The 23,096-nt window shown below is 38.5% G+C and overlaps 3 protein-coding genes and 1 long non-coding RNA gene across 7 annotated transcripts; all 4 read right to left on the minus strand.

Annotated features, from left to right (window-relative positions):
- Positions 1–499: 499 nt before the first annotated feature.
- Positions 500–22,564, minus strand: LOC103515628. The gene is made up of 15 exons (XM_026828258.1): positions 22,453–22,564; positions 21,799–22,016; positions 20,850–20,996; positions 18,761–18,979; positions 17,703–17,876; positions 16,746–16,853; positions 16,159–16,180; positions 15,935–16,013; positions 15,051–15,232; positions 13,620–13,852; positions 7,147–7,273; positions 6,384–6,450; positions 3,000–3,124; positions 2,278–2,336; positions 500–1,317 (listed from the first exon to the last, which is right to left on the minus strand). Exons 1-15 carry the CDS (start codon positions 22,562–22,564, stop codon positions 1,198–1,200), a joined length of 1,992 nt encoding a protein of 663 aa, XP_026684059.1. The 3' UTR covers positions 500–1,197.
- LOC103515624 lies at positions 3,109–6,039 on the minus strand. The gene is made up of 3 exons (XR_541720.2): positions 5,988–6,039; positions 3,778–3,836; positions 3,109–3,124 (listed from the first exon to the last, which is right to left on the minus strand). It is a non-coding gene; the product is annotated as an uncharacterized LOC103515624 (long non-coding RNA).
- Positions 8,411–9,151, minus strand: LOC113470081. 2 transcript variants are annotated; one of them, XM_026828256.1, is made up of 2 exons: positions 8,825–9,151; positions 8,411–8,758 (listed from the first exon to the last, which is right to left on the minus strand). In XM_026828256.1, the coding sequence occupies exons 1-2, from the start codon at positions 9,111–9,113 to the stop codon at positions 8,628–8,630; spliced, it is 420 nt and encodes a 139-aa protein (XP_026684057.1). In that variant the 5' UTR covers positions 9,114–9,151; the 3' UTR covers positions 8,411–8,627. The 2 variants fall into 2 exon arrangements, with proteins under 2 accessions (XP_026684057.1, XP_026684056.1); XM_026828255.1 differs by having other exon boundaries at positions 8,411–8,662; positions 8,714–9,151.
- Positions 11,932–13,159, minus strand: LOC103515623. Of its 3 annotated transcripts, none has more exons than XM_026828253.1 (2): positions 13,033–13,159; positions 11,932–12,822 (listed from the first exon to the last, which is right to left on the minus strand). In XM_026828253.1, exons 1-2 carry the CDS (start codon positions 13,073–13,075, stop codon positions 12,065–12,067), a joined length of 801 nt encoding a protein of 266 aa, XP_026684054.1. In that variant the 5' UTR covers positions 13,076–13,159; the 3' UTR covers positions 11,932–12,064. The 3 variants fall into 3 exon arrangements, with proteins under 3 accessions (XP_026684054.1, XP_017302245.1, XP_026684055.1); XM_017446756.2 differs by having other exon boundaries at positions 11,932–12,794; positions 12,867–13,159; XM_026828254.1 differs by having other exon boundaries at positions 11,932–12,099; positions 12,340–13,159.
- Positions 22,565–23,096: the final 532 nt, after the last annotated feature.

Raw genomic sequence — 23,096 nt, forward strand, 5'->3', positions numbered from 1 at the left:
GATAGATAGGTAGGTAAGTACCTTTGTTGGCGTAGTAATTCTCTCAACGGATGTAGTTTATAATCAAACTGTTCCTGGTACCGCACAACGCATTAGGTTCGCTTAGCCTTGGCTATTTGCTCCTTGCTCCTTGAGAACCAGAATGCTCTGTCTTTGCTCCTGAATGGATCATTAGCCATGCATTGATAGATAGGTGGGTAAGTACCTTTGTTGGCGTAGTAATTCTCTCTAGGTTGCGGGTTCGATTCCCGCCGCGCCGGGGGCGAAAAAACTCAGATTGTGGTCCTGATCATTCATTAGCCATGCATTGATAGGTACCTTTATTAGAGTAGTCATTATCTTGACTCAACAGTTGTGGTTTAGGTGACATATTTAGGTGGAACATTCATCTCATGAGGTCAAATGGTGATTCTTGGTCCTCATGTTTACTTGTGTCTGTCGAAAATTCAAACTGTTCTTGGCACCGCACAACGCATTAGGTTCGCTTAGCCTTGGCTATTTGCTCCTTGAGAACCAGAATGCTCGGTCTTTGCTCCTGAATGGATCATTAGCCATGCATTGATAGATAGGTGGGTAAGTACCTTTGTTGGCGTAGTAATTCTCTCAACAGATGTAGTTTATAATCAAACTGTTCCTGTTACCGCACAACGCATTAGGTTCGCTTAGCCTTGGCTATTTGCTCCTTGAGAACCAGAATGCTCGGTCTTTGCTCCTGAATGGATCATTTGCCAATTTGCCATGCATTGATAGGTAGGTGGTAATTACCTTTGTTGGCGTAGTAATTCTCTCAACAGATGTAGTTTATAATCAAACTGTTCCTGTTACCGCACAACGCATTAGGTTCGCTTAGCCTTGGCTATTTGCTCCTTGAGAACCAGAATGCTCTGTCTTTGCTCCTGAATGGATCATTTGCCAATTTGCCATGCATTGATAGATAGGTGGTAATTACCTTTGTTGGCGTAGTAATTCTCTCAACAGATGTAGTTTATAATCAAACTGTTCCTGGTACCGCACAACGCATTAGGTTCGCTTAGCCTTGGCTATTTGCTCCTTGAGAACCAGAATGCTCGGTCTTTGCTCCTGAATGGATCATTAGCCATGCATTGATAGATAGGTGGGTAAGTACCTTTGTTGGCGTAGTAATTCTCTCAACAGATGTAGTTTATAATCAAACTGTTCCTGGTACCGCACAACGCATTAGGTTCGCTTAGCCTTGGCTATTTGCTCCTTGAGAACCAGAATGCTCTGTCTTTGCTCCGGAGGCAGCATGGAGATTTGCTCATCAGTAAGCTGAAGCACTTGCATGATAAGGGCCGCCTGAAATAAAACATGAAATCCAGTTAAAGGTTCTCTTGTTTTTTTTTTTTTAAAGAGTTTGACAGAGGGAACTATATGTAACTGCTATGGTCTTGTCGTGCCGAAATCGAAGAGAGAAGGAAGGCAGGATAGGAGAAAGCCAGCCGTTCCGATAACGAACATTATCCGTTCAGGATAAAATCCGTCCCGGGCGGGAGTCAAACCCGCGGCCTAGCGATTACAAGGCAGACGCGCTACCAACCAAGCTAACTAGGCTGACTGCTACTGCATAGTTTTGCTACCTATTTCTTTTTTGTTCTCCCTTGCTATTTCTCTATCAAGGGAAATTCAGGCTGGCATACCTACTCCCTGTTTAAAGTCCCCCAGCCAGACTAATAAAATTGATCTTCTCTTCTTCTTAGTGGTCTTGTTGTACCGAAATCGAAGAGAGAAGGAAGACAGGACAGGAGAAAGCCAGCAGTTTCGAGAACGAACATTATCCGTTCAGGATAAAATCCGCCCTGGGCGGGAGTCAAACCCGCGGCCTAGCGATTACAAGGCAGACGCTCTACCAACCAAGCTAACTAGACTGACTGCTACTGCATAGTTTTGTTACGTATTTCTTCTTTGTTCTCCCTTGCTATTTCTTTATCAAGGGAAATTCAGGCTGGCATACCTACTCCCTGTTTAAAGTCCCCCAGCCAGACTAATAAAATTGATCTTCTCTTCTTCTTAGTGTGCCATGTCCAGTACTGGACGTTGGCGATCAAATTGGCTAAATCATTATTATCCACTTTAGCAAACAGCGTTGAATTAGATTCCTGGAACCATTCTCTAAGATTTTGCATCCATGATTTCCGTTTTCTACCTCTTCCCCTACTCCCCTTAACTTTCACCTTAAGAATACGAAGCAGTATACCATATTTATCTGGGTGTCTCGATATATAAAACTGATAGTAGGTACATGAAAATTTCACTTACCTTTTCCTTATCAGACTGACTCTGTCCTGTAGTATTGGAAGCAGGGGCGGTAGTACTATCTTCTTAGTGTGCCATGTCCAGTACTGGACGTTGGCGATCAAATTGGCTAAATCATTATTATCCACTTTAGCAAACAGCGTTGAATTAGATTCCTGGAACCATTCTCTAAGATTTTGCATCCATGATTTCCTTTTTCTACCTCTTCCCCTACTCCCCTTAACTTTCCCCTTAAGAATACGAAGCAGTATACCATATTTATCTGGGTGTCTCGATATACAGGGTGGTTCGTGATTTGCGAACCACGCTTATATCTCAGAAACGGCTGGGAATTAAGGAATGAAATAAACGGCATCATGTGGGTGTCTCGATATATGTCCAAGATATTGAAGCTAATTTATACAGTAAATTTTAAATTGTACGTACTCGCATATTCGCCCTTTCAAATATGTGCCATCCTAAAACGTTGTAGAAGTCAGCCCAGATAGCTTGAAGGGTAGACCGCCTGCCTAGTAAGCGCTAGGTTTCTGGTTCGGTTCCCGCCCAGGGCGGACTTCATCCTAAACAGATAAGGTTCGTTCTCGGAACGGCTGGCTTTCTCCTATCCTGTCCTCCTTCTCTCTTCGATTAAGAAACGATAAGACAAAAATTATCAGAATAAAAAGTGAGAACTCAATATTCTGTGATCTTCGGGAAAAGCTTCAGACCGTCTGAGAGATATCGACCTTGGTCAGTCAGACAGAACGTGTGTGGCGGGAAAAGCTTCAGACCGTCTGACAGATATCGACCTTGGTCAGTCAGACGGGAGGAGCTACGGGCATAGGGGGCACCGAGCCTGGCAGGGGACCTCCTGAAATCATCGAAACGGAAAATATTAGAGATAACCCATACATATTTTACAGGCAAGTACACTTTTACTAAGGAGAGATAGCACATACGTATTTTACAGGGGGCGTAAACAACATATATTTTTGAAATTTTGCAGGATGCTTTCCTGCAAAATTTCAACATTTTTTTTTTAAGAGAATACCAGCAATTCCTTCAAATCTTTTATGGTCACCTGTGCTTTTTCAAGTGACTTTTGTTCACTAAAGGCGAATTTCTTTGCTCTAGACTAGGTACTCTAGAGACAACCTTCGTTGCTCACCGGAGATCCTAAGTTCGAGCAGTCCAACTTTTTCGGGCGCTTTTCTTGAAAATGTCCGAAACTTGACATAGTTTCAAATAATAAACTGTTTCACATGTTGCAAATTTCTTGACCCCGCCGGGAATCAAACCCCAGTTCCCCACGTGCAAGGCAAACGCAGTGACCACTACGCCATGGGAGCTGACTCAATCTTGGATGTGAAACTTACCAAACACAGATCTCATGGACTTGTCCAATATATTAGCTTGATCTGCCATGATTCCTTAGTTCATTTACATGTTTTTTTCTTTTTTCAACTTTTTCCTTTTCTATTCCAAATGGAGTAGACATTCTCTTACCTACTTGCTGGTACTTACCTTGATGTATGCCAGGATAATGCGGGGTGTCAGGCATCCTGGGAGGCATTGGTCTGAAACTAAACATAAACATGCATGTTAACACGGGATAAAACAGTCATGTTATGCCCGCCAATCACACTCAGACCGTCTGACAGATATCGACCTTGGTCAGTCAGACAGAACGTGTGTGGCGGGAAAAGCTTCAGACCGTCTGACAGATATCGACCTTGGAGAACGTGTGTCATGTTAACACGGTCAGACCGGCTGACAGATATCGACCTTGGTCAGTCAGACAGAACGTGTGTAGCGGGAAAAGCTTCAGACCGGCTGACAGATATCGACCTTGGTCAGTCAGACAGAACGTGTGTGGCGGGAAAAGCTTCAGACCTAGGTCAGTCAGATCGTCTGAGAGACCTTGGTCTTAAGATTCCGCTACACCCTCTCAGACTGTCTGAGCGTAAGTGGATGGTCTTAGCAACTTCACACTTCGCATTTTGCGTTTTTTCTTCCTTTTTCACTAGGACTTTTAGATGTCAAGGTTGACAAATAGGGAAAAATCAGTGTTTGGGTGGAAGACCCCTAAAAAAGAAAAGGAAAAACAAGTCCTTCTATGGGGACAGACAGACCCCGAAGCGAATACATGAGCCCGTCCACTATACCTTTTTTTATTACTATCGTAATAATAAAGGAAGGACGGGCTAAAAAGTGATACCCGACTTGGGGGAAATAGATCAGTTGCGCTTACTTGGGTGATGCAGGGAAAAATCAGTGGTTGGGTGGAAGACTCCTAAAAAAGAAAAGGAAAAACAAGTCCTTCTATGGGGACAGACAACCCCGAAGCGAATACATGAGCCCGTCCACTATACCTTTTTTTTATTGGACGGGCTAAATAGTGATACCCGACTTGGGGGAAATAGATCAGTTGCGCTTACTTAGGTGATATTGCAAAGTCATAGAGCAGGAAAAATGAGGACCAACGGAATTTTTCTTTTTCTTCTACGACTTCTAGATCCCGAGATAAATTGATTTAAAAAATACACGTAAATCATGAACTTTGACGTCACGGCATACGCTCCCGTACACGATGACGTCATAATTTATGACTACCGCTTCGTTTGTTTGTGCGCAAGCGTTTCTGCGCATTTTGACGTGAAATCTGACGTCACAACTCTTTAAACTTTTTCATTAGAACGGCAATTAAAAATTGATTTTTCGACCTTTTAAAGTTACTTTTTCGAAATTTTGACCTCAGATTTGGATTTTTCACAACTTTTTACGTAGTCTTTTATTAATAATATTTTCCCGATTGCAACTCCTCCAATATACAAACCTATCCAGAGAGGGATCCATAGGAGGAAGTACAGGCATCATGCTGCGTGAAACACAAGGTATAGACTTGTAGATCCACAATGAGATCAGCTTAACTGTGACCTTTATTTTTTTTTTTTTTTTTTTTTTTTATGAGGGTGGGTGATGTTTCAAAGGAAAAATGAGGACCAACGGATTTTTTTCTTTTTCTTCGACGACTTCTAGATCCCGAGATAAATCGATTTAAAAAATACCGGTAAATCGTGAACTTTGACGTCACGGCATACGCTCCCGCGATGACGTCATAATTCATGACTCCCGCTTCGTTTGTTTGTGCGCAAGCGTTTCTGCGCATTTTGACGTGAAATATGACGTCACAACTCTTTAAACTTTTTCATTAGAATGGCAATTAAAAATTGAATTTTCGACCTTTTAAAGTTACTTTTCCGGAGTTTTGAGTTTTGACCTCAGATTTGGATTTTTCACAACTCCTTCAATATACAAACCTATCCAGAGAGGGATCCATAGGAGGAAGTACAGGCATCATGCTGCGTGAAACACAAGTTATAGGTTTGTAGATCCACAATGAGATCAGCCTAACTGTGACCTTTATTCTATGAGTTCTTTATTATTTTCGTAATTTAATGACTACAAAATCGAGGGTACGGTTAGCCCAGTGGTAACGCCATTGCTTGCCATGCAGAAGGTCCCTGGTTCGAATCAAACTATAGATAAAATATTTGCACTCATATTTCGATTGAAAATAATCTGTTCTTGTGTTGATCCAGCACCTAAATCGGAAGTATTGTGCCTCTTCTTTCCAATTCGATTGCACCTACCAATAGAGAGAAAACCCGACACGAAATATTAACGTAAAGAGGAAAAAAAAAAATAGTTCAAAAGTACGTTCGTTGTCTTACTTGTCTGAAAATCCAGATGGTGGTAATCTCAAGTCCTGATCCATAGCGTTAGCTTTCTGGTGTTCTCGTGTTGACCCAGCACCTAAATGGGAAGTAGTGTGTCTCTTCTTGTCAATTCGATTGCACCTACCAATAGAGAGAAAACCCGGCACGAAATATTAACGTAAAGAGGAAAAAAAAATAGTTCAAAAGTACGTTCGTTGTCTTACTTGTCTGAAAATCCAGATGGTGGTAATCTCAAGTCCTGATCCATAGCGTTACTTTCCTTATCCGCAAACATCAATTCACTTGCCAAGTTTTCTTTATTGGCAAAAATTAGTTCATTCCCCAAATTTTCTTGGATAGTTTCGTCCCGTGATGTGTGTTGTGTTTCCTGTTCCTGGGATTCTTGTTCACTGTGGTTTGATATGGGTTGGATTAGCCGCTAGACGTGGATCCATGATCCGCAAGTCAGAGTCTTGAGCTGAAATGAAAATCAGGTGAAATTAGTTTATCTTTATTATTTGATTGAAATAAATCGAACAACCAACCTTCGAACCGTTCAAAGATTTTTTTCTTTTTCCGAATATCCTGTAGGCAATTCAATTTAAATTAGAGTGTTCTCTCAACAAAGGACACGATTTTTCCCCCGAAGACACATAATGTCCTTGAAGGCAATGCAATTTAAATGAGAGTGTTCGCACTACACACGTCACGATTTTTTCCTGAATAAGAGGGAATGAATGAATGAGCTTTAAGCAGATTTCACCATTAATATTAGTCAAAAAAGCTATCCAGTTGGAAATGTAGGCACACAATTGTTCCAGTCTTTGCCTTTGACATATGTTGTGTTTCCTGTTGCTGGGTTTCTTGATCACTGTGGTTCGAAGTGGGTTGGACTGGATCCATCTCGTCTTCAATAGCTTTCATTTCACTCTCAGATTTTTTCTCGTCCTCATCTAGAAAGGAAATGAAATAGACGATGTTTCAAAAATGAAATTAAATAGTTACCTAATTAGGTGAGAAATTAAATAGTTGAAATGAAATTAAATAGTTACCTAATTAGGTGAGAAATTAAAGTCTCATTAAACGAACGTCCCTGCAAACGCCCCAAGTGAAATAAAAAAATGTCATTATTTTTTGGTCATGGAGCCTAATATGGGAAATACAGGGTACTTACAGAATCCAGAAGAGGGAGGAGGGACAGGGGCAGGAGCTCTGGATTGTACCGAGGGTGCCGCTGACTGAGGGTTGCTGGTAGTGTTCAGGGACACAGCATTGGATTGGTGCAACATGGTAGCAGCAGCCTGAGGGAGTGAAGGGGAAAAATAAGTACTTATGGCTACATGAGATGAGATGAAAACTTGAAAAGAGAAGAGTTTTTTTTTTATCCTTGAGACTTATTTATAGAGGAAAACTAATGGAGGAGTGTTTTGTTAGTCTCTGCCTCTCAGCTTAGACAAAAGAGTCTGAGTGAGGTTTACAGTTCACAGAACTACTAGTACATAATAGGCAGTTACTCAAAGGGTTCTCTCTGCCTTTCAAGAATAAGCACTAGTCCTCACAATGGTTGACTGCGGTTCAGGACGAGTCAATTAAACATGGCTATAGACCATCAGGGTGATGTGAAAAAAAAAAAAAAAAAAAAAATCTGCAAACATTAATTCACTTGCCAAGTTTTCTTTATTGGCAAACATCAATTCACTTGCCAAGCTTTCTTTATCTACATTTTCTTTAGGACAGGGCTTACCAGTCTACAGCTACACTTTTATTTTGCTCCAAGACCAAATAATGGACAGGTCCGGACAGGGCCGAAAAAAAAAAACGACTCGCACTCGACCTGACTAACCAGTGATCATTAAAGATAAGCAACATCACCCGTGGTTGATTTCTGGACGGAGGACCACCTCGAACATTACGTCGTTGGTGCTGTTTTTACTTTCCTTATTTTGTGAGCTCAGCAACCATCATGATTTTTTTTCTTCTTTCAATGACATGAGAAATTCCCAAAATTTGTACAGCTACGTACCTAATCGTAATCAAATCACATTTGAAGGTTCTATCCGTTCTACTAGGCACAATGTCCCTCAGTTGTTTCAAATTTTAGGCCGCGGGTTCGATGCCCACTTGGGGCGGATTTTATCCTGAACAAGAAAGGTTCGTTCTCGGAACGGCTGGCTTTCTCCTATCCTGTCTTCCTTCTCTCTTCACTTTCGGGACAATAAGACTCTAGCAGTTACAGTTCCCTCTATCAAACCTCTTAGAAAAAAAAATCGAATAGAAAGTATTAAAACAAGAGTAAATACAGCATACAAAATTAATATAGATCAGTTATATTGTAAAAAGCAATTTAGATTTTCAAGGGGAAAAAATTCTCTACTATCAACAGATATTTGATTCTGGTGGCTGCAATTGGATGGAAAGTATTAAAACAAGACTAAATACAGCATACAAAATTAATATAGGTCAGTTATATTGTAGAAAGCAATTTAGATTTTCAAGGGGAAAAAATTCTCTACTATCAACAGATATTTGATTCTGGTGGCTGCAATGATGATTAATTATTATGTGCAATTACTTTACCGAAAATTAATGAGATTCACATTTTCTTTATCTGCAAACATTAATTCACTTGCCAAATTTTCTTTATTGACATTCTCTTTAAGTATCTGCAAACATTAATTCACTTGCCAAGTTTTCTTTATTGGCAAACATCAATTCACTTGCCAAGCTTTCTTTATCTACATTTTCTTTATCTGCAAACATTAATTCACTTGCCAAGTTTTCTTTATCTACATTTTCTTTACCTGCAAACATTAATTCACTTGCCAAGCTTTCTTTATCTACATTTTCTTTATCTGCAAACATTAATTCACTTGCCAAGTTTTCTTTATCTACATTTTCTTTATCTGCAAACATCAATCCACTTGCCAAGTTTTCTTTGTCTACATTTTCTTTATCTGCAAATATTAATTCACTTGCCAAGTCATTTTCTTTATCTGCAAACATTAATTCACTTGCCAAATTTTCTTTATTGACATTTTCTTTATCTGCAAACATTAATTCACTTGCCAAGTTTTCTTTATTGGCAAACATCAATTCTCTTGCCAAGTTTTCTTTATTAACATTTTCTTTATCTGCAAACATCAATTCACTTGCCAAGTTTTCTTTATTAACATTTTCTTTATCTGGTTTTCCGGAGCCTTGTCGGCACTCACAGGTTCCCCGTACTGGCTTTCCGATATTGGACCTGGAGAATTGAGAGAAAAGATTAGATTGATTGAGGAAAAGAAGGGAGTTCAAAGTTTCAAGTTTTATTTTCCTGTCAAGACAATTTTGAGTGATAAAGGTATTGGTGAGCTTTTGATACCACTCAGGTGACCCAAGGTATCATTGTAAGACAAGATAGGGAGATGTTGACTCTATCACAGCAGGAGTAGAAGAAATCAAACTTTCTTGACTTGGCGGGGCGGAGCGCTACCGCGCTCCTTAATATACTAAGTAGGGCCATTTATTTAGGGGCCCCCTTGAGCTTCATTTTTTCCTTTCCTGTACATCAGACTTCAAAAATAAATCAGTGTTTGGACTTTGGGCTCAGCCCCCCTAGGCAAAATCCTGAATGTGGCCCTCATACTAAGGGAGCCCATCTCTGTGATATGCAATCACCCAACATACCTTGCAGTAAAGACTGGATCTCCAGACGTGACTTTTCAGTACAAGCATTGTCTACTCGAAGATTTCTGCCTCCGATCTCATACCCGTTCAAGTTTCTCATGGCACTGAGAGCGGTCTCCTGATCTTTGTACTCACAGAATCCATAGCCCTTGGGTTTACCAGTCTCTCTGTCATATACAAGTCTGAAAAATTAAGCAAAACCAAAGATAACAATAGGTATCAAGACTTTCAAAACTTATTAATTACCCACTACCAACTGTGAGAGAGCTTTATAATGCTAGAACAAAACTAAAAAGAGTCCTTTTACACCAGTGGTAAGCTATCATTAGTGCTATAATCACATTCTCAAAAAAAAAAAAAGAAAAAAAACACCATACACTACAATTTTTTCAATCTCAATGAAAAAAAAAGAAAAAAGAAATACACCTGTCATAAAATATAGAGCTCAGTAGTCAGTAGGTATTAACAGAGGTAGATACTTACTTGAATGATATAACAGGACCTGCTTCACTGAAGATGTCCTTGAGTTTTTCTTCTGTGGCTTCATATGGAATATTACCGACTGAAAATTACAAACATATCTACAATGAAACCTCAATGAAATACAAACATACAATGAAACCTTGGACACTTTCGGTAATTATGCAGAAGTCACATCCGTGGAAAAGAAAAGCTCCTTTTTGTATTTAACCTAACCCTATAATAACACTGGTCACTGCTTGTTTGTCCCAGTTCCTTTGGTAGCAATATTCCACGGACGTGACTTCTGCACAAGTACCACACTTTCAATTAGCAGACACTTCTTGGCCGATACCACAACCACAAAACGATGCAAGAAGGGTCAGAGTACCAAGTATCTAAAGACACAGCACCTATTGAACAAATTATACACCAAAATCACAGAACAAATCCCAAAACGGCCGCAAAAACTCAAAAGTCCGGAAAATCGGAAAAATCTGAAGTTTCAAATTTTCCCGCTACCTATGATGCCACCACAAAAAGACCTTTTCACACGATGCTTAATTTTTTCCCATTTTTTAGGACAGGGCTTACCAGTCTACACTTTTATTTTGCGTCTTACCGATACCACAAAACGATGCAAGAAGGGTCAGAGTACCAAGTATCTAAAGACACAGCATCTATTGAACAAATTATACACCAAAATCACAGAACAAATCCCAAAACGGCCGCAAAAACTCGAACGAAAGTCCGGAAAAATTGAAATAACTGAAATTTCAAAATTTCCCGCTACCTATCATGCCACCACAAAAAGACCTTTTCACACGATGCTTAATTTTTTCCCATTTTTTAGGACAGGGCTTACCAGTCTACACTTTTATTTTGCTCCAAGACCAAATAATGGACAGGTCCGAAAAAAAAAAAACGACTCGACCTGACTAACCAGTGATCATCAAAGATAAGCAACATCACCCGTGGTTGCTTTCTGGACGGGGGACCACCTCAAACATTACGTCGTTGGTGCTGTTTTTTTTGTGAGCTCAGCAACCATCATGATTTTTTTTCTTCTTTCAATGACATGACATGTGAAATTCCCAAAATTTGTACAGCTACGTACCTAATCGTAATCAAATTACATTTGAAGGTTCTATCCGTTCTGTTAGGCACAATGTTCCTCAGTTGTTTCAAATTTTAGGTCGCGGATTCGATGCCCGCTTGGGGCGGACTTTATCCTGAACAGGTAAGGTTCGTTCTCGGAACGGCTGGCTTTCTTCTATCCTGTCTTCCTTCTCTCTTCACTTTCGGGACAATAAGACTCTAGCAGTTACAGTTCCCTCTATCAAACCTCTTAGAAAAAAAAAGTGCTCCAAGACCAAATAATGGACAGGTCCGAAAAAAAAAAAAAAAACGACTCGACCTGACTAACCAATGATCATTAAAGATAAGCAACATCACCCGTGGTTGATTTCTGGATGGGGGACCACCTCGAACATTACGTCTTTGGTGCTGTTTTTACTTTCCTTATTTTGTGAGCTCAGCAACCATCATGATTTTTTTTTCTTCTTTCAATGACATGAGAAATTCCCAAAATTTGTACAGCTACGTGTACCTAATCGTAATCAAATCAAATTTGAAGGTTCTATCCGTTCTACTAGGCACAATGTCCCTTAGTTGTTTCAAATTTTAGGTTCATTCTCGAAACAGCTCGATTTCTCCTATCCTGTCTTCCTTCTCTCTTCACTTTCAGGACAATAAGACTCTAGCAGTTACAGTTCCCCCTATCAAACCTCTTAGAAAAAAATCGAATAGAAAGTATTAAAACAAGACTAAATACAGCATACAAAATTAATATGGATCAGTTATATTGTAAAAAGCAATTTAGATTTTCAAGGGGAAAAAATTCTCTACTATCAACAGATATTTGATTCTGGTGGCTGCAATGATGATTATTATGTGCAATTACTTTACCGAAAATTAATGAGATTCACATTTTCTTTGTCTGCAAACATTAATTCACTTGCCAAATTTTCTTTATCTGCAAACATTAATTCACTTGCCAAATTTTCTTTATTGACATTTTCTTTATCTGCAAATATTAAATCACTTGCCAAGTTTTCTTTATTAACATTTTCTTTATCTGCAAACATCAATTCACTTGCCAAGTTTTCTTTATCTACATTTTCTTTATCTGCAAACATCAATCCACTTGCCAAGTTTTCTTTATTAACATTTTCTTTATCTGCAAACATTAATTCACTTGCCAAGTTTTCTTTATCTGCATTTTCTTTATCTGCAAACATCAATTCACTTGCCAAGTTTTCTTTATTAACATTTTCTTTATCTGCAAACATCAATCCACTTGCCAAGTTTTCTTTATTAACATTTTCTTTATCTGCAAACATCAATTCACTTGCCAAGTTTTCTTTATTAACATTTTCTTTATCTGCAAACATCAATTCACCTGCCAAGTTTTCTTTATCTACATTTTCTTTACCTGCAAACATCAATCCACTTGCCAACTTTTCTTTATGTACATTTTCTTTATCTGCAAACATTAATTCACTTGCCAAGTTTTCTTTATCTGCAAACATCAATTCAGTTACCAAGTTTTCTTTATCTACATTTCCTTTATGTGCAAACATCAATTCACTTGCCAAGTTTTCTTTATCTGCAAATATTAATTCACTTGCCAAGTTTTCTTTATCTGCAAACATTAATTCACTTGCCAAGTTTTCTTTATCCGCAAACATCAATTCAGTTACCAAGTTTTCTTTATCTACATTTCCTTTATGTGCAAACATCAATTCACTTGCCAAGTTTTCTTTATCTGCAAATATTAATTCACTTGCCAAGTTTTCTTTATCTACATTTCCTTTATGTGCAAACATCAATTCACTTGCCAAGTTTTCTTTATCTGCAAATATTAATTCACTTGCCAAGTTTTCTTTATCTACACTTTCCTTATTCGCAAACATCAATTCACTTGCCAAGTTTTCTTTATTGGCAACAATTAGTTCATTCCCCACATTTTCTTGGATAGTTTCGTCCCGTGATGTGTGTTGTGTGTTTAGGGACACAGCATTGGATTGGTGCAACATGGTAGCAGCAGCCTGAGGGGAGTGAAGGGGAAAAATAAGTACTTATGGCTACATGAGATGAGATGAAAACTTGAAAAGAGAAGAGATTTTTTTTTATCCTTGAGACTTATTTATAGCGGAAAACCAATGGAGGAGTGTTTTGTTAGTCTCAGCCTCTCAACTTAGACAAAAGAGTCTGAGTGAGGTTTACAGTTCACAGAACTACTAGTACATAACAGGTAGTTATTCAAAGGGTTCTCTCTGCCTTTAAAGAATAAGCACTAGTCCTCACAATGGTTGACTGCGGTTCAGGACGAGTCAATTAAACATGGCTATAGATATAGACCATCAGGGTGATGTGGCAGAAAAAAAAATCGACAATAGTAGAAGCCGCTACGACAAAAAGGCTAGATATTATTTTTCCCTTTGATATTTCACATACCTGTGGATCCACTACTCTCATCACAACCAATGCCTGTAGTAAAGCATACGCTAGCTGAGGGTTCTGCAGTAACATAGCACGGGCCTCGGCAGGATTATTCTGAGCGCACTGCATCATCTGTTTCATGAGCTCGAACATTTGCTCGGGTGGTAACGAGGCCACAGCCTTGCTTACATTTTCTGGAGCCTTGTCGGCACTCACAGGTTCCCCGTACTGGCTTTCCGATATTGGACCTGGAGAATTGAGAGAGAAGATTAGATTGATTGAGGAAAAGAAGGGAGTGCAAAGTTTCAAGTTTTATTTTCCTGTCAAGACAATTTTGAGTGATAAAGGTATTGGTGAGCTTTTGATACCACTCAGGTGACCCAAGGTATCATTGTAAGACAAGATAGGGAGATGTTGACTCTATCACAGCAGGAGTAGAAGATAAACTATTAGGTTTACAGGGGAAGAAAAAGAGGGGGAGACGCCATCGCGTACGGCAGCGTATGTCGTGACGTCAGTAAATAAGATTTATCAGTATTTTTTTTTTACATCGATTTATCTCAGGATCTAAAAGTCGTAGAAGAAAAACAAAAATTCCCTACTTCCTAGTTCCTCATTTTTTTCTGCTTTCTGACTTTGAAACCTCACCCAAGTAAGCGCAACTGGTGTATTTGACAGATGGTAAAAAAAAACCTGTTGGGAGTTAATATGAAAGAGTAATATGTTTCTACTTCGGTATTAGCAAGTTCACTTACTTCTTGGATATGAACATTGTGTTCAGAGATTTGGGGAGTGCAAAGTTTCAAGTTTTATTTTCCTGTCAAGACAATTTTGAGTGATAAAGGTATTGGTGAGCTTGTGATACCACTCAGGTGACCCAAGGTATCATTGTAAGACAAGATAGGGAGATGTTGACTCTATCACAGCAGGAGTAGAAGAAATATACTAAGTAGGGCCATTTATTTAGGGGCCCCCTTGAGCTTCATTTTTTCCTTTCTGTACACCAGACTTCAAAAATAAGTCAGTGTTTGGACTTTGGGCTCAGCCCCCCTAGGCAAAATCCTGAATGTGGCCCTCATACTAAGGGAGCCCATCTCTGTGATATGCAATCACCCAACATACCTTGCAGTAAAGACTGGATCTCCAGACGTGACTTTTCAGTACAAGCATTGTCTACTCGAAGATTTCTGCCTCCGATCTCATCAAGATAGGGAGATGTTGACTCTATCACAGCAGGAGTAGAAGAAATATACTAAGTAGGGCCATTTATTTAGGGGGCTGAGGCCCCCCTCCCCCCCTTGAGCTTCATTTTTTCCTTTCCTGTACACCAGACTTCAAAAATAAGTCAGTGTTTGGATTTTGGGCTCAGCCCCTCTAGGCAAAATCCTGAATGTGGCCCTCATACTAAGGGAGTCCATCTCTGTGATATGCAATCACCTAACATACCTTGCAGTAAAGACTGGATCTCCAGACGTGACTTTTCAGTACAAGCATTGTCTACTCGAAGATTTCTGCCTCCGATCTCATACCCGTTCAAGTTTCTCATGGCACTGAGAGCGGTCTCCTGATCTTTGTACTCACAGAATCCATAGCCCTTGGGTTTACCAGTCTCTCTGTCATATACAAGTCTGAAAAATTAAGCAAAACCAAAGATAACAATAGAAAATGTATCACAACATTCCAAACTTTAAGTGCTTCTTTACCTATATTGCAAAAAAGAGATGAAAAAGTCCTTTTACCTCAGTAGTAAGCTACCTAGACCTACTATTATTTTGGTCATTGATTATGCACATGCTATACACTAAAAAAAAAAAAAAAAAAAAAAACCTTAACCAAAAAATGTCCAAAGATAAAGATAACAATAGAAAATGTATCACAACATTCAAAACTTATACCAACTATAAAGGAGCTAAGTGCTTCTTTACCTATATTGCAAAAAAGAGATGAAAAAGTCCTTTTACCTCAGTAGTAAGCTACCTACTATTATTTTGGTCATTGATAGGGTGACCATAATTTTTTTGGCCCAAAGCGGGACACAGTCCTTTTTGGACGAGGGAGGGGGGGTATCAAGACTTTCAAAACTTATTAATTACCCACTACCAACTGTGAGAGAGCTTTATAATGCTAGAACAAAACTAAAAAGAGTCCTTTTACACCAGTGGTAAGCTATCATTAGTGCTATAATCACATTCTCAAAAAAAAAAAAAGAAAAAAAACACCATACACTACAATTTTTTCAATCTCAATGAAAAAAAAAGAAAAAAGAAATACACCTGTCATAAAATATAGAGCTCAGTAGTCAGTAGGTATTAACAGAGGTAGATACTTACTTGAATGATATAACAGGACCTGCTTCACTGAAGATGTCCTTGAGTTTTTCTTCTGTGGCTTCATATGGAATATTACCGACTGAAAATTACAAACATATCTACAATGAAACCTCAATGAAATACAAACATACAATGAAACCTTGGACACTTTCGGTAATTATGCAGAAGTCACATCCGTGGAAAAGAAAAGCTCCTTTTTGTATTTAACCTAACCCTATAATAACACTGGTCACTGCTTTCCAGTATCTGAAACAAGATAAGATTTGATTTATTTGTAGTAAATTGAAATTTTTACAGTGTATCTGAAATATAAAACAGAGAAAATGTCATATTTCATGTTTCCTAGAGCAGGGTCTACACTTATTTTGGAAGTGTCGGGCAGTATTTGTTTGAAAATATTTTCTATAGGCCCATTCCCATTTGAGGAGCGTATGCCGTGACGCGTGACGTCAGAGTTCATAATTTACCGGTGTTTTTTTAATCGATATATCTCGGGATCTAGAAGTCGTAGAAGAAAAAGAAAAATTCCGTTGGTCCTCATTTTTTCTGCTCTATGACTTTCAGTCGTTCCGAGAACGAACCCTATCCGTTTAGGAAAAAATCCGTCCCGGGCGGAAATCGAACCCGCGACCTGGCGCTTACAAGGCAGAAGCGCTGCCAACCAAGCTAACTAGACTGGCAACAATCATGTAAAACTAAAAAAAAAAAAAAAAAAAAAAAAAAAAAAAAGCGCTGCCAACCAAGCTAACTAAACTGGCAACACTCATCTAAAACTAAAAAAAAAAGGTCACTAGTATCACTACATACATACCTCTATTTTCTTTTTGTACTCATCAATTTCCCCTTGCACTACACCATATGCTGAGGTATTGTAGTTGCTCTTTTTCTTCAGATCATACAACAAGTTAGCGTAACTATCCTGTTGATCAGATGAAAACAGTATACATGAATAGAATAGTAGATTATACAGAGATGAAAGTAACCGAAGTGTCGAAGAAGATCCAGGAGAGGAGACTACAGTGGTATGGGCTATGGGACATGTTGAAAGAGATGAGAGAATGGAAGTGAGGGGGAGAAAAGGTTGAAAGATTGTGTGAATGGAGGAGTTGCAAATTTGTAAAAATTATTAATAAATGGTCGATTCCTATTTAAAACGTTGTGAAAAATCCAAATCTGAGGCCAAACTCCGAAAAAATGAGTGTAAAAGGTCGAAAAGTCAATTTTTGATTGCCGTTCTAATGAAAAAGTTCAAAGAGTTATTGTGACGTCAGATTTCACGTCAAAATGCGCAGAAACGCATGCGTACAAACAAACGAAGCGGGAGTCATAAATTATGACGTCATCGCGTACGGGAGCGTATGCCGTGACGTCAGAGTTCATAATTTACCGGTATTTTTTTAATCAATATCTCGGGATCTAGAAGTCGTAGAAGAAAAAGAAAAATTCCGTTGGTCCTCATTTTTTCTGCTTCATGACTTTGAAACATCACCCAAGTAAGCGCAACTGATCTATTAAGACCTGGGTGATAAAAATTTATCAGAATATGAGGTACACAATAGGGCTGCCTGGAAGAGACTGACAAGAAACGCCGACCTTATTTAAGTAGGAAAAGGCTATGAAGTAGGAAGAAGAAGACGATAATTTTATCAATCTTTATTTTATTTTTCAGTTGAGTTTAAGGTTCAAGTGATGCTATTCAGAACTATTACAACGTATAACCTCGTTGTGATGTACCCATATAAAAAAAAGGTGAGAATAACATTTTTACCTTCAGTTTTCCAAGTTCGAAATTTTTCAGCGCGATTCGCTTCTTGAGTTCACCGCACTTCTGGTTGACAATTTTCAAATTCCGAGACATGATCACATTTCCATCTTCTATTTCACCAATCATTGAGTTTCCCTTCTCTGCATGATCTGCCATCTTGCTCAACTTCAGCTGCTCCTCAAACATACCTAACAGCCAAAGTACTGCCATTTGAAAACCCAGTTCATATAGTAATAGTGTACATAGGTCATAGTGTCTACCATACCTACTGAGAGTACCTTCACTACTTCAATAAACTATCGATAGTTTTTGATAGTTTATTTATTACATATTTTCCTTGTTTCTAAAGGTCTTATCCCCCCAAAAGACCTAACCTAACCTAATTTAAAGAAACTTATTAACTGTACACATATTAATTTAGGTCACAGGGTTTTATTTCAACATTTTTTTTTTTTTTTTTTTTTTTTTTTTTAAATTCTTCCTGTGGATTGGGAAAATGTGTGAAATATGATTTGTTATCCATTTTTTAAAAAGAGTTTTGATAAAGGAAACTGCTACGGTCTTATCGTCCCGAAATCGAAGAGAGAAGGAAGACAGGATAGGAGGAATTCTTCCTGTGGATTGGGGAAATGTGTGAAATATGATTTGTTATCCATACAATCCATTTTTTAAAAAGAGTTTTGATAAAGGAAACTGCTACGGTCTTATCGTCCCGAAATCGAAGAGAGAAGGAAGACAGGATAGGAGAAAGCCGGCCGTTCCGAGAACGAACATTATTCGTTGAGGATAAAGTCCGCCCCGGGTGGGAATCGAACCCGCAGCCTTGCGCTTACAAGGCAGACGCGCTACCAACCAAGCTAACTAGGCCTTTAAAGTGTGTCCACAGGTCCACACATAGTCAACGGCCGTCAATCAATGTGGATGGACGTCCGGTCAACTATGTTTGGACACACCTTTACAGTCACCGAATTAAGAAAGAAGAAGAAGAAAAAGAAGAAGAAGAAGAAGAAGAAGAAGAAGAAGAAGAAGAAGAAGAAGAAGAAGAAGAAGAAAAACCTTACCTTTTCTTTCAACAGCCTGTTCTTCTCTTTACTAATTTCAACCAGGTTGTTTCTAACCTCTTCTATTTGCTTGAGTAGTTCTTCCTTGCTATCACTCATATCTTTACCATGCTCTAACGCCGCACTGATCTGTCTATCAATGTCCTTGTGCTTGTTCACTAGAACTGAGATTTCCTGTTTAGCAGCTGCGAGTTTTTCTTTCAGATCGGCAATTTGTTCCTTGAAAAATAAAATGCAATTTTTTGAGTATTTTTTCCTTTTTTTTTCAAGAGGACAGAGGGAACTGTAACTGCTAAGGTCTTATCGTCCCGAAAGCGAGGAGAGAAGGAAGACAGGATAGGAGAAAGCCAACCGTTCCGAGAACGAACCTCATCTGTTTAGGATAAAATGCGCCCCGGGCGGGAGTCGAACTTGCGACCTAGTGCTCACAAGGCAGACGCGCTACCCTCCAATCTAACTAGGCTGGTATTGTGTGAAATAAAGTGGCAAATAGCCAGCCTAGTTAGCTTAGTTGGTGAAGAGTAAATAGGTAAATACTCTCCAGAAAATGTGATCTATGAATCCTGATGACCTGTCAGAACATGTCAAACCAGTTTGGTAGAGGTGGTGCCATTCGATCATTCACATCCGGTGTCCTGTGATGTAAGTAGGTATCATTGTCATTTGAGAAAAAACACTGTTTCTCTTCTCACAGTTCTCACCTACTTGATGAGGGGCATATGGGATAGGCATGCTATGTCATGGACCCATAATATTCAATGTAGGTATGTAGGTTTTTGAAATATCCTGTTATAGCCTGAAATATTTTTAATAAGGGGTATCCTCGGTGGCCTAGTGGGTATCTAGGCTTACATGCCAGAGGTTCTGGTTTTGATTAACGACAAAAGAGGCACTTAGTAATGCTGTGGTACCTACCAAAGTGAAAAGGCTCTGCTTTACCACAAATAATTAATGATTAAGTTGATTGATTGATTGATTTATTTGAATAGTTTTACCCTAAGTACTTTTGTCTTCATATTTCTGTGGAGATATTGAGAAAGCCTACTTACCTTTTTATTTCTGTTTCTAGGAAGATATTGAGAAAATTGTCCGAGACATAGAAGCTGAAGAAAAGAGAAAGAACAAAGTGATTGAAAAAGTTGTACCAGAGACCAGAGATTCTGGTTTTGATTAACGACAGAAGAGGCACTTAGTAATGCTGTGGTACCTACTAAACCTGTGAAAAGGCTCTGCTTTACCACAAATAATTAATGATTAAGTTGATTGATTGATTTGAAATAGTTTTACCCTAAGTTATTGAGAAAGCCTACTTACCTTTTCATTTCTATTTCTAGGAAGATATTGAGAAAATTGTTCGAGACATAGAAGCTGAAGAAAAGAGAAAGAACAAAGTGATTGAAAAAGTTGTACCAGAGCCAACCAGAAGAGCTAACTTCTCATTTCTTGCTCACCCAGATAAAGACCAGCTGATTCTGTTTGGAGGAGAATTTTACGATGGGCAGAAAGTAAGTACCTATGGGTCTTGATGAGATAAAATGAGGTGTGAGTTTTATTTATCTTGATAATTTCACATTTTGTTAGTCTGTATTAGTTTGTCTTTGGTTCTCCAAAGGCTCTTGATCTTAATGAACTTGGTTGGTTGGGTTAGGCCCGGTTTCTGACAAGACGAAACTCGAGAGTTTGAGCTCACTAACCGCGGAGTTTGCAAAAAGTGCGTTTCTAACAATATACTTCTCCGAAATTCCGCAATTTTAGCGCTAGTGTCGTTGTTGATTTTGAACCACGCGTTTGTTCCTCGGTTAGGACCTAAACCGAGGAGTTATATTTCCATTTGTTTACATTTTGAGTTTTGATTGTCGTGATTTTTTTTTTTACTTTCTATTACCCTTATTTTTTTTTTTCATTATTTTTTTAAACATTATTCTTACCTTTTACATTATTATTGGATAGGTACTTGTGTTTTATTCACCGACTGGAGTTTCGCCTAGTTTTTAGGCTTCTTCTGGGCAACTGACTATTGAGTTGTTATTGTTGTTGCTGATATTTATTTTTTATTATTATTACAACCTTCCGTGAATTTTTCCTTTACCTGATATTGAATCTGTAACTCTTCTCTTATTACAGGAGTGTTGTCTACCGGTGGTATCTCCTTTTTCTTTTTCCTTTCATTTTCTCTCTTCTGTCTTTCGTCCTTTGCGTTTTCTTTCTGTGCTCTTATTTCATCATTCTTCTCCCTCTGCAAAAAGAAATAAAAAATAAAATTGATTTTTTTTTTCCCCCAATAGAGCCAAAGTAGATCATTATGTTCATGATTTGATTTATTATGTAGATCATTAGGTAATCTGGCTGGGGGACCTTTAACAGGGAGCAGACCAGTGTCTTGCTACTTGCTATGGGACTATAAATATTAAATAGGAATCAGAGAAGCCAAACCCTAACCAGCTTTGTAGAACACTTTTCACGCGGGATGATGGATCAGTACCTAGGCTTAAGCCCTTATCACACCCGTAGTTCATTGACCCCATTCAGGGCTATGAGTGTATTTTAGAATATCGACTTTTTGTGCGGGACCCTAACCAGCCTGCTAGCTGGAGGTTACAAAAAGTACAGGTCCTCATGATGGTTAACTGTGGTTTGGGGGACAGGCAAGTAATCTTGGTTAGGGACCACCAACCCCTTTTGGTGCAGCTATACCACTACAACCTTAGGTAATGCAATTCCAACTTAACATGAGCCGCTTATCTCATTTTATTGAACTTTTTCAAGTCAATACTTAACTATTTCCTTCAACTTCAGCTCCAGCTCTCTCTTCTCTGCCAACAACTTCTCTTTGGTGACTCAACATGAGCCTCTTATCTCATTTTATTGAACTTTGAACTTTTTCAAGTCAATACTTAACTATTTCCTTCAACTTCAGCTCCAGCTCTCTCTTCTCTGCCAACAACTTCTCTTTGGTGACTCACCTTAGGTAATGCAATTCTAACTTAACAAGAGCCTCTTATCTCATTTTATTGAACTTTTTAAAGTCAATACTTAACTATTTCCTTCAACTTCAGCTCCAGCTCTCTCTTCTCTGCCAACAACTTCTCTTTGGTGACTTTGTTCTTAGCTTGCAGTACTTTCAATTGATCTTCCTTGTCTTGACATGCTTGGGTTTTTTCAGCTACCAGCCTTTTCTTGTCCGCTACTTGTTGCTTTAATATCTGTGTGACATGAGCAAAATTAAAGAAATATAAGTTAGTTAACAAGTAGGATTCTTTTGACCCCACCAGGAATCAAACCTGGGTTTCCATTAGTACCTAATAAAAATAAGCTTTCAATTGATCTTCCTTGTCCTGACATGCTTGGGTTTTTTCAGCTACCAGCCTTTTCTTGTCCGCTACTTGTTGCTTTAATATCTGTGTGACATGGGCAAAATAAAAGAAATATAAGTTAGTTAACAAGTAGGATTCTTTTGACCCCACCAGGAATCAAACCTGGGTTTCCATTAGTACCTAATAAAAATAATTAAAGAAAAAAGGATAGACAAGGAGTCCTTAGCACCCAACTTCTAAACCTATAAAAAAAAAAAAACCTTATGATGGTTTTATCATTATCAAATCATTGAATTGTCTTTTGAGTGTATGGTCCAGCCTAGTTGTGCAGAAAAGCACCAATCCCCTCTCCACAGAAATAATAATAAAAAGTAAAACTCAGAGTAGGTACCTTGATTTTTGCAAGTTTTTCCTCATCTAATAATCTCTTCTTGTTTCTCTGCTCCTCTTCATAGCCGTCATCTTCATACAGATTCATTGGACTTTGCATTGTTTACTTTACAACTTGACAATGATACCTGAAACAAAAACAGGGTAATCGTTCCTATATAAAAAAAAAACCTTATGATGGTTTTATCATTATCAAATCATCGAATTGTGTTTTGAGTGTATGGTCCAGCCTAGTTGTGCAGAAAAGCACCAATCCCCTCTCCACAGAAATAATAATAATAAAAAGTAAAAATCAGAGTAGATACCTTGATTTTTGCAAGTTTTTCCTCATCTAATAATCTCTTCTTGTTTCTCTGCTCCTCTTCATAGCTGTCATCTTCATACAGATTCATTGGACTTTGCATTGTTTACTTTACAACTTGACAATGATACCTGAAACAAAAACAGGGTAATCGTTCCGTACATATTACTGACAACAATAACTTCCTTCTATAAATTGCATACCTAACAGCCAAAGTACTGCCATTTGAAAACCCAGTTCATATAGTGATAGTGTACATAGGTCATAGTGTCATACCTACTGAGGGTACCTTCACTACTTCAATAAACTATTGATAGTTTTTGATAGTTTA

The sequence above is a fragment of the Diaphorina citri genome, unplaced genomic scaffold, assembly GCF_000475195.1.
Source record: "Diaphorina citri unplaced genomic scaffold, Diaci psyllid genome assembly version 1.1 scaffold1383, whole genome shotgun sequence".
NCBI lineage: Eukaryota > Metazoa > Arthropoda > Insecta > Hemiptera > Psyllidae > Diaphorina > Diaphorina citri.

Excerpts from the sequence above, each read along its gene's own strand:
- LOC113470081 (XM_026828255.1), bottom strand. The coding sequence starts at position 9,113 with ATGTTTGCAGATAAAGAAAATGTTAATAAAGAAAACTTGGCAAGAGAA. Across the intron at positions 8,663-8,713 it reads AATGTTTGCAGATAAAGAAA|ACTTGGCAAGTGAATTAATG; the intron begins ATGTAGATAAAG and ends CCAATAAAGAAA.
- LOC103515623 (XM_017446756.2), bottom strand. The coding sequence starts at position 13,075 with ATGTTTGCGAATAAGGAAAGTGTAGATAAAGAAAACTTGGCAAGTGAA. Across the intron at positions 12,795-12,866 it reads GGAAATGTAGATAAAGAAAA|CTTGGCAAGTGAATTAATAT; the intron begins CTTGGTAACTGA and ends AGATAAAGAAAA.
- LOC103515628 (XM_026828258.1), bottom strand. The coding sequence starts at position 22,564 with ATGCAAAGTCCAATGAATCTGTATGAAGATGACGGCTATGAAGAGGAG. Across the intron at positions 2,337-2,999 it reads GTTCTGTCTGACTGACCAAG|ATAGTACTACCGCCCCTGCT; the intron begins GTCGATATCTCT and ends CACACTAAGAAG. Across the intron at positions 1,318-2,277 it reads GTCAGTCTGATAAGGAAAAG|GCGGCCCTTATCATGCAAGT; the intron begins GTAAGTGAAATT and ends GTTTTATTTCAG.